The sequence below is a fragment of the Rhinolophus hipposideros genome, assembly GCF_964194185.1.
Source record: "Rhinolophus hipposideros genome assembly, chromosome: 9".
Taxonomy (NCBI): Eukaryota; Metazoa; Chordata; class Mammalia; order Chiroptera; family Rhinolophidae; genus Rhinolophus; species Rhinolophus hipposideros.
The window spans coordinates 38,079,792-38,090,961 of record NC_138055.1 but is presented as its reverse complement, the minus strand read 5'-3'; the positions used below and the strand labels follow the sequence as shown (position 1 = coordinate 38,090,961).

At 39.8% G+C, this 11,170-nt stretch overlaps 1 protein-coding gene across 2 annotated transcripts in view; it reads left to right on the top strand.

The window, feature by feature from the left end:
• Positions 1-306: 306 nt before the first annotated feature.
• Positions 307-11,170, top strand: part of ITPR2 (inositol 1,4,5-trisphosphate receptor type 2) — a 438,931-nt gene continuing 428,067 nt past the window's right edge. For both annotated transcript variants that reach the window (XM_081060952.1, XM_081060955.1), the window contains exon 1: positions 307-828. In XM_081060952.1, the coding sequence (XP_080917078.1) occupies positions 737-828 (92 nt within the window). In that variant the 5' untranslated portion in view covers positions 307-736. The remainder of the gene's footprint in view (positions 829-11,170) is intronic.

Here is an 11,170-nt window from a genome sequence, read left to right as displayed (position 1 = left end):
CCTCACCGACCCCTTCAAGCTCCAGGAAAGCGTCTCGGCACCGCCATCCCTCGCTTTCCCAGGCGGAGACTGTCGCACCCCAGATCTAGCCTCTCCGGGGCGGCTCCATCGCGTCCCCCTTCCGTCCCCACCGGCGTGGGGCACCCGCCGCCCCTCCAGCGCCTCCCGGAGTTCCATCCGCGCGCCCGCCCACAGCTGCGGCTCCCCGGGTGGCCCGGCCTCCCCGAATCGCCCCGCCCCGATCCAGCTCCGCCCCCGCCCGCCGCTCCCTGATTGGCCTCCCGCTCCCTCCTCCCCGGGCTCCTCTCCTCCCCTTTGCCCAATGGGCACCACCACCTGGTCCAAAAATTCCCCGGAGAGGACCCAGGGGCTCTGCAATCGCTAGCTCCCTCCGGGTGGCTGTGACGGCCGCGGCGGGGCGCAGAGAAGGGAGGGGACGCGGCGGAGGGAGGACGAGGAGGAGGAGCAAAGGTGTTGGAGAGAAAACTTCTGAAAGAAACAGGAAACCTGACGGGGAGGCGGCGGCTGAGGCTCCCGGCGCCCCCCGCCCGCGCAGGTCGCGGGGTGTCTCCGGCTGCCGCTTCGCTCCTGGCCAGCTCCCCCGGCCGTGCCCTCCGCCGCTGCTCTGTGCGGGGCTGTCGTGCGCTCCCTGCTGCCTCTGCGGCGGCGGCTTCCTTGAAAGGGCAGCGAGGGCGCAGAGAAGAGGAAGGACGTCTACTTTGGAGCATGAAGCAGCATGTCTGATAAAATGTCCAGCTTCCTCTACATAGGGGACATCGTGTCCCTGTACGCGGAGGGCTCGGTCAACGGCTTCATCAGCACGCTGGGGTAAGCCGGGGGCGGGCTGGGCAGCGCGGGCGCTGCGGCTCCTCGGAGCCCATCCCCGTCCCTCCTCGCGCCGACTGGTCCTCCTGCTCCCGCCGAGCGTGGCCCGGCCGCCGGCGAGGGTCTGCGCCCGCGCACGGAGCCGTGCGTTCGGGTCGCTGGTTCGCTGGGAGCTGCTCGGAGAGGCCAGACTTTTCTCAGCAAGTTCATAATCTCAAACTTAGAGACACATCCGAAAAGGAGGAAGTGATTCAAAAGCTCTGAGACAGGCCGGCGGAGTCTCCGCCGGCTGCTCCGGGGGTTATTTTGATTACCATGTTTGTTTCCCCTTAAAGGTAAAACAGCACACCTCTCCTCCCCATCTTTTCTCGCCGCCACTCTCAGCCCCTGTCTGTCAGGGTTGCGTTTGTAAGAGCGGGCGATGAAAGTCCGTGGCTTTGGACATGAAACTCAAGCGAAGTGGTGAGCCAAAGTGTGCCTTTTGCCCCGTGGGAGCAGCTCCCGCTGCCCTCTTCGCTAATTTCCTTTTGGCCTTGCCCAACTAGGACTCGTCCCGCGGTCGGGGACACAGCCTGGGGGCCTCGTAGCGCGGGGACCCTCAGAGATCAGGGTGCTGGAACTCAGACCTGCTTTCACCACTTCCCGGGCCTTGGCCCACTGAAATGCTGAATCTCCTTCTGGAACTCAGCCAACTGCAGTGCTCGTGAGATTCGAATTGGTTTATGAATGGATATATATATACACACACACACACACATATACATATATATGTACATATATTGCTAGATGGTTAAGTAAGGCTTCCTTGATTACTAGTATTTTCTCTATGTCTTGACTGAGAATACTAGGTCACAGTTTAAATGCACACTGCAATATATTTTGATGTGCTTGTATTTTTTTTGTTACCTAATGGTCTCAGCACGTAGACTGCCGAGAGAATTCAGGCTGCAGAACTGGTGTTTCTACTCCTGGTTGGTCACTTTTCTGTTAGGTTTTAGGGTACATGACTTAACATGCAACGCCCCTGGACCATGACTTCCAGCCATGTTATAACGGAGTGGTGGTGCCTACTCGACAGGAGACCTGGAAGTCACCAGAACTTCCATAGATTCTGTTACCGTGTTTCCCTGAAATTAACACCTAGCTGGGCCATCAGCTGTAATGCGTCTTTTGGAGCAAAAATTAATATAAGACCGGGTCTTATATTATATTGTATTATATTATGTAAGACCCTTATGTTAAAATAAGACCGGGTCATATATTAATTTTTGCTCCAAAAGACGCATTAGAGCTGATGGTCCAGTTAGGTCTTATTTTCAGGGAAACACGGTATTTATGCATCCCCCCAAGAGGGTGAAAGAAGATAAGTGGATTTAATTTAATCCCTTAAGGTCAATGATATTTACTTGTGAAACTGAAGTGTGAAAAAAAAAAAAGCATGGCAAGTGCTTATGCTGGGTTTGTCAATCATGAGCTACCATTTGTTTCTGAGATAATTCATAGTTGTAATGTCAATTTTTGGACCCCAATAATGTTTTGCTGATGAATTCTGTGTATTTGACCCTTGCCCTCCATAGATTCTCTGCGGGTGTGTAAGTGGTAGTTAAGCAGGGAGTGCTTCAGGGCCAGAATGCTGCAGGTCAAATCCTGGCTTCTCCACTTGTGCCCCTTATGAGCACCTTATGACGCAGGGCAAGTTACGTAATCGCTCTGTATCTCAGTTTCCTCCCGTCTAAAAAACAGGAGCAATCATGGTTTCTATTTCAGAGGATTGTGGTGAGGAAGAGTAAGTTAATATATGGAAAGTGCTTAGCATGGGACCTGGCATACAATAAACACTTATATAAAGTGTTAACTCTTGTAACTGTGAGCAGTAGTTATACTTGTGGACAAAATCATAAAAAGGATTAGGAATAGAGTACTCCTATCAAACCTAGACAAACAAAAGGTCACGTTTCTGTAGTGTCTTATTCAGCAAAGGTATGTGTATGTGTAACTATATGCATATAGGGCTTTAGATAGGAAATCAGAAAGCTACGGTGTTAGCAGTTGTAGAATCTGTCTTGCTAATTTTAGAGGTACAGGAACTGAAGGGAAGAGAAGTGAAGAGACTTACCCAAGAAACAGAGGATATTAATGCCGAAGCTGGAACTGGAACCCTGTCTCTAGATTCTCAGCCAAGTGCTAGTTTGTTTGGTTGCATATCATAATCTTTATGCCTTGAGTGAAAAATGAGGTTAACCTTTCATGTAGCATATATGTTTCTATAAATGTTTCTTAATTTGTATTCAATATTTCTTGCTGGTGTTTTGAAAGTTGAGTTTTTTTAGGATGTGTTTGTGCAGTATTATTTTTCTGTTAACAAACTGAGTCTTGTTGAGGGTACAATGACAAGACTTCCATGCAACTAATTCTAAGCTGGGGTAGGGTCTTTAGAAATGCTGCTGTTGGTGAAGCTTGGTGCTTTGATTGGATGTTCTTTTTCTTTAACCTGTGGAACCACATTGCCCTCTGATTTTTAGGAGTTACAAAGCTTGCAGGAGCATATATCCATGCCATATAATATGTTATATAGGCAGAGTAGCATCACCAACTTTATTAGCTTAGAAGACAGTTGGTAGATATTTATTTTGCAAGTTCGTTTTAGGGCTGTGAAATCAAAGGATCATAGTAATCAACGTTTTCCATTATATTGCTGTAGGGTCATTATTTATATACTTTCTGTATCAAAGAGAGTGCATACTTCTAGTTGAATTTCCTTGCTCTTCTATTAGTTGGAGATCTTGTCCTAAGTCTGCTGCTAATTAGCTATGTTCATGTTATTCATTCTCTTTTCATGTCAGCTTGTCTTTCTGGAGACTAAGAAGGAGAGTATATGCTATGCCCACCCCCCTGGGGTATATAAAAGTGAATGAAAGAGACAGAAATGAAAGAGCACAATTTTTTTTTTGAAAGTTGCTAGGAAAATCCATATTATGCTTGTATTTTCGTGGTCCTTAAATTTCTTTAAAAGGTTTGTGAATTGTTAAAGTGAATCAGGAGCTGGATTGGAGACATTGGTATTGTATCTATTTAGCCAAAATAATTTGCCCCACTGTAATATTAAAAACTCAGTGGAAGAGCTAAATATTAGGCTTAAAGTTTCTGATTTCTATTTTAGCTCTTTATCTATTTGACGCTTTTGAGAGCATACTGTTTTTTTTTTTAACTTTTGTTTTATTAGTTTCAGGCATACAAAACAATGTAATAGTTAGACATTTATCATTTTTATCCTTCTTACAGTGATAACCCCCTTCGCCCATCTACTACCCCTCTGACATCACATACAGCCATTACATTTCCACTGTCTCTATTCCTAATGCTGTAACTATATATGTATATATATATATATATACATATATATATATATATATATATATATATATATATATATATATATATAATTGCAGTTGACATTCTTTATTGTTCAGCTTCAGCTTCAGGTGTACAGTGCAGTGATCAGGCATCTACATCATCCCTGAGGTGGTCGCCCTAATGATACAAATGTCCATCGGATACCCTACAAAATCTTTACAACATTATTGATTACGTTCCCCAAACTGTCTTTCGTATCCCCATGGCAATCTTGTGGTTATCGACTGTGTTTCTAATCCCCTAACCTTCTGCTTTATCCCTACCCTCCCTCCCATCTAGCAACCCTCAGTTTTTCCTCTATGTCTCTGAGACTGTTTCTGATTAGTTCATTCATCTATTCTTTTCTTTAGATTCCACATATAAGTGAGATCATATGGTGTTTGTCTTTTTCTGGCTGGCTTACTTCACTTAACATAATGTTCTCTAGGTCCATCCATATTGTTGCAAATAGTAACATTTCTTTCTTCTTTATGGCTGCATAATACTCCATTGTATAAATGTACCACAGCTTCTTAATCCAGTCATCTACCGATGGGCATTTCGGTTGTTTCCATGTCTTGGCTATTGTGTATAGTGCTGCAATAAACATAGGAGTGCATAAATTTTTTCGAATTAGAGTTTTGGATTTCTCCGGGTAGATACCTAGGGGTGGAATTGCTGGGTCATAAGGTAGTTCTGTTTTCAGATTTTTGAGATACCTCCACACTGTTTTCCATAGTGGCTGCACCAATCTGCAATCCCACCAACAGTGCACAAGGGTTCCCTTTGCTCCACATCCTCACTAGCACTTGTTTGTTGATTTATTGATGATAGCCATTTTGACTGGGTGAGGTGGTATGATGGTTTTTTTTTAATTCAACTTAGGAGAGTAGTTAATGAGACCTGAGTTTACAAGCATTTCAAGGAAATAGACATATTTATATGTCTACACATAGTCTAATTTGAATATTTAATATGTAATAAATATGTTTGGGAAGAAATACATTGTTATTATTTAGCTTTGGGGAATTTTTGCAATAAGGTAAAACATTTCTCAGATGAAAAAAATTACTGAGTTTCACTATATTAGAGTTTAGTAGGCCTCTTTTAGAGGCCCACCCAACTGGAAATGTGGAAGGATTTTCTTGGGCTCCGTGACCCAGCTTTTAAGTTTGATTTCTCAGTTTGTGAGAAATTAGAATGCCCCAGCTGCAAAGATTTGCATTTCCCCCTCTTTTTCCCCCCAGTTATTCTTTAATCAGTATTTACCTGATGTTTCTGAATTTTTGCAAACTAAAGTATTGTTCTCCTAGTTTGTGTAGGTGCAAAGGGGGCTAACTTAAAATTTTCTAACTCAATTTTTCATCTAAAGATTTATTTAGGAAATACTTATATTGACTTAAGGAAGACTGCTTTAAATCTTATTAAAGGAAGATGGTGAATATATTTTAAATAAGCACATTTTTTAATATTGTTACATGTTAGTGTTATACTCATAGTTTTTATCTTTCATTTATAAGGGAAAGAAGGAATTTTGGGATATGCTGTACAATTTCACGTGCAGTATTAATTGTCCCTTACCCTTTCCTCCATTTTCTTTATACTGAAATTTACTTCCCTGCTCTTTGCCACATCTGATATTTCATATTTCTGGGTACATCAGCTTGACCATTCGCCAAATGCTACACAGTGGGAGTGAGTATAGCAGAATTCCCAGGGTGGGTGGGATAATAGAATCAGCAAAAGGTATATAATTCCTTTATTGTTTATTCTCTGATGGTTGAGAGGTTAGTAAATGACAAGTGTTCATATAAGTGTGTGTGTGAGTGTGTGTGTGTGTGTGTGTGTGTATCTGTATATGTATACGTGATTGCTGCCTTTAGCTTGAGGTTTCTTCTCTGGATGTACTAAGAATCAACACCCTCTAGTTAAGGTCTCAGAAAACTGTCAGATGCTCGTGCAACCATGCAGTGACCACAAAGCATCATCACAATCACGGGAGGCCCAGTGAGGCTTTGGTTAATGACAGACCGCATACACAATGGTGGTCCCAGAAGATTATAACGGAGCTGAAAAATTCCTGTCGCCTAGTGACCTCTTAACGTGGTCACAGCTCAGCACAACACATTACTCACGTGTTTGTGATGATGCCGGTGTAAATAAACCTACTGCACAGTCAGCTGTATAAAAGCATAGCACATGCAATTACAGTCGTAGGCTATATACACCTAGGTTTGTGTAAGTGCACTCTATGATGTTTGTGCAAAAGTGCCTAACTACACATTTCTCAGACTGGATCGTTAAGTGGCGCCTCACTGTAGTCTCTTACTTAGCCAGAGTGACAGAAGATTGAGGCCCTTACTTTTATTTCCTTCTTTATTTTGGCCACTTCAGTGAACTCAATTCCTTTGTTTCCCTGTTCAATGATGGACATCGAGCAGGGTGATGGTGGGTCACACAGTTTATAATTCTGACTTAATTACTTAGATGAACAAAACTGTGTAAAGGCTTACATTTTATTGTTCCCAGTTACTGTCCCTTGAATTTCCCTTCCTGGTATTTTTTCTTCTGCTTAAATTTATGATATTTAAATGTTTGCAGGTTCGATTTATTATTATCTTTTCTTCTTTTATTCAGTCGTGCTATTCTTATTATAGTTTTAAAAAATCTTTCTTTTAATGGGACTGTTTGATCAACAAAGAGTCATAGATAAAGCAAAGAATGGTTATAGTCAGCTTTTATTTTTGCATGATTTGTAAGAATCTGTAGTATCTTTGAATTAGAAAGATACCCCTTCCAGTACCAACCATTATTCCTACTATCACTAGGTGTATATAAACCTAGCTTTTGTTTTGTCTAAAGCATGTTATTGTGATAAAAATATCTTAACAATCCAATGGACATGTGCATGTGTATTTAGTGGAGCAGAAGAAGACAATATAATCTTGAATATTGAGTTGTTTTGGAAAGTGGAATTAGTAGTGTCATGTTATGGAACTTGAAATAAGCTGAAGTACAAAGACAGTTTCTGAAGTGGTGAATTTAAAGTCTATTTTAAGCTGAAGAAAGGTTGACTGTTTCTTAAACTTAGAAGTCATTCCATAAATAACATTGCAGCTTTTAGATCCTCTTTTGGAGAACTCAGATAAATACCTATCCCTCCTCAAATGCTCCTGATGCTTATCTTTGGTAGAATAGAATTCAGAGACAACCCTTGGCCTCATTCTACATTTTACAGAAGCTTTTTTTTTTTTGCATAGGTAATACTTTTGATAATTACATTTTCCCTTTCAGTCAGTTCTTGTACAGCTAATATGTGGGTAACTTACAAAATACTATATACACTCAAACTTTAAAACTTAAATTCCAGGCACAAGGTGTGGCTTCAAATATAAATAAAATAGAAGAAATAACAGTAGACTTTTATGACAAATTTAGAGCATAATAACAATGAATTTTACTTTCTTTTTAAAATATCAGGATTTGGTGATGGATTGTTAGATTATAATCAAAATAGTGAAACTTTAATGATCATTCACTCATTCATTCATTTATTTAATATATAAAACCATACCTTTCAAATGTGTTGTTGCCTATTTTGTGTGTGGTTATCTTTCTACTTCCGTGAAGATTTAGGTGGGGAGGTTTTCAATATATGCCTTTAGAAAACCATATTTCTAATTAAAATATATAAAATAAGATACATGGAAAATAGTGAAAGAAAATAGAACAGCATAACAACAGTTTTGATACTGCGTGGTGAATGGATGGGTGATTTTAATTTTTATATCTCATATATTTCCCAGATTCTATATATGTTTCAGGAAAGTTAACTGACACAAAAATAATGTTTTTAAAGATTCTTCAATTTCTTATTATTGTTAATCAACAGTATTTATTTTAAAAAGCATAAATAAAGCATTTTCCTGGTCATAGTCAGTAGAGGAAAACCACAAACTAGGAAATTGCATGTTGCTGAAATAGATGGTCAGATGTTTACCATAAAAAAAATTGTGTTCCTGCTTATTTTGGTGTTTTAAAATGTATTATGGAAGAATGTTTGTCTGGCCCAGCAATGCTGAGCAATTATAAACGGTTGATTTAACTTATGCAGTAAATATATAGTCTGTTTAATTTTAGAAGTCTGTTTATACATGTGAAAAGTAAACACTTTAGCATGGTTGACTTGGTCACTTTAGTGATCTTAGTACTCGCTATGAAACTTTTATTGTCTGAGTCAGTTTCTGTAGGCATTAGTTTGTGAGAGATTTTTTTGTATGTGTGATTGAAATCAATTGATCAAGTGTTTGTATTGAATATCAATTGAAATCTCAAAATTGAAAATGTGTCCACATCATGCGTGAAGTCCTTGTGTCATTCCTGGTGATGTGTTTTATGCTAGAGCATGCTGCATATTGAATCAGTAATTTACTCAACAAATATTTTATGAGTTCTGACTATGTGCTGGGGACACAGTATCAAGAGATGCCAAATACTAAGCTCCATTTAATTATTATCTCAAAAACTCAAACTTCCTTTAAGAATTTGTAGTATGACACTTGCCTAGGATCTAGGGGAGACATAAAGGCATTTGACGCCTTCTTTGCTTTTAGTATTGTAAATGCCACAAATCAGGAACCGACTCTCTTTTTTTAATCCTGTACCTCACACAATTCCTGGTACATACGAGGTGTTTAATAAATAATTGTGAAACCAATGTAGTAATTATTTAGTAATGGAGATAAGACTGGTATTGAATAGGTACAACATAAAGCAATTCTTTTCAAATGCCACGATGACTGAAAACAGTGTTGTAGGGAGTTAGCAGAGGATTCTTTCTATTTGGCTTATATGACCTGGAGAGGGCTTCAAAGGAGGAGGTGGTATTTGAGATAAACTTTGAAAGGATCATTAGGAAGAATGTCTGTGTGAAATTTGTACCCATAATTTGATCATGGGTTCTTGGTACTTTTTTGTTTCATTGAAAAAACACTCAACATCAGCTAATAATCAGAGAAATGCAAATAAAAAGCACAATGAGATATCATCTCACCCCAGTCAGAATGGCTATCATCAACAAGACAACTGGTAACAAGTGTTGGAGAGGCTGTGGAGAAAACAAACCCTCATACACTGTTGGTGGGAATACAGACTGGTGCAACCGCTCTGGAAGGCAGTGTGGAGATTCCTCAAAAAATCATGAATAGAATTACCATGTGACCCAGCAATCCCTCTTCTGGGTATCTACCCCAAAAATCTGAAAATATTTATCCATAAAGACAAGTGTGCTCTAATGTTTATTGCAGCTTTATTTACGGTGGCCAAGACATGGAAACAACTAAATGTCCTTCGATAGCTGATTGGATAAAGAAGTTGTGGTATATATACACAATGGAATACTATTCGGCGGTAAGAAAAGATGAAATAGGACCATTTGTGACAACACGGATGGATCTTGAGATTATAATGCTAAGCGAAATAAATCAGACAGAAAAAGGAGAGAACCATGTGATTTCACTTATATGTGGTACATAAACCGAAAGCAACAAAAGAACAAGACAAACAACTGAAAGAACAAAAAGTCATAGACATAGACAATAGTTTAGGGGTTACTAGAGAGTAAAGGGGGAGGGGGGAGCGGGGCTGTAGAAGAGGGTAAACGGGATCTAATATATGGTGATGAAAAGAGAACTGACTCTCAAATATATGGTGATGGAAGGATAACTGACTCTGGGTGGTGAACACACAATGGGATATATAGATGATGTAATACAGAATTGCACACTTGAAATCTATGTAATTTTACTAACAATTGTCACCCCAATAAATAAAAAAAAGAAAGAGAACTAACTCTGAGTGGTGAACACACAATGTGAGATACAGATAATGTGTTACAGAATTATACAACTGAAATCTATGTAACTTTACTAACAATTGTCACCCCAATAAACTTTAAAGAAAAAAAAAAAGAAAAAACCTTGGTAAAATTTTACTGTCCTTTCTAATAGCTCCAAAAATGAAGGTAACAATTTGATATTATTGAGATAAGCAAAGATAGAAGATATAATCTAAGAACACATATTTTATGCTTATTTACCAAAGGTGAGAACTTTAAGTATGGTTCACACCCTCTAAGTTTATTTAGACAGCCTTTAATCCTTGTCGTGTACGCTAAATTTACTGATACCTGAAATAATGAGGACAGAACAAGAAGCTTGGCAATTATTTGGGAGAATTTATGCAATGTTTCTAACTCCTTTGGATATTCTATTCTTATTCCTTTCCTCCTTATTTCTCCCTACTTCCAATGTTTCATAGTTTTCCTTCATTAATAATGAACACAAAGTCTTAATATATCCCTGGAAGCTTTGGCGATAATGACAACTTTTCATCTCAAATAGTTCTAAATGTTTTTGCCTCATAGTGCCTATGACTGTTCAACACACGCAGACTCTCTCTCTCTCTCCCCCTCCCTCCTTCCCTCCCTCTTTCCCTCCCTCCCTCCCTCCCTCCCTGCCTCCCTCCCTCCCTGCCTCCCTCCCTCCCTCTCTCGTTCTCTCCTTCCTTCCCTCCTTCCCCCCAGTTTGGTATAGAACACCCTTCTGGTATGTATGGAGTCCACTATGCTCTCTTTTCCTTTTGGCATTTTAATAAGCTATAAAGGCCATAGATAGAGTTCTGTGAGTGCAGGCAAAGATTTAGGGAGTGAACAAAACATAGTCTATAATCATATTTAAATTCTTAGAATTCACAATGTGTTACTGAGGTTCTATTGCTAAGGTGTTTGAGCCACTTTAAAATAGCATCATTAAAATCTCTGTGAAAATTACAAAATGATGGACTTCTAATATATATTAGTTATCCAAAGCAATTCTTTAACACAGTCCTAGAGAAAACTTATGTTTTTAATTACATAATTCCCAGATATCTAGCTCTCCAAGACCTTGTGGTA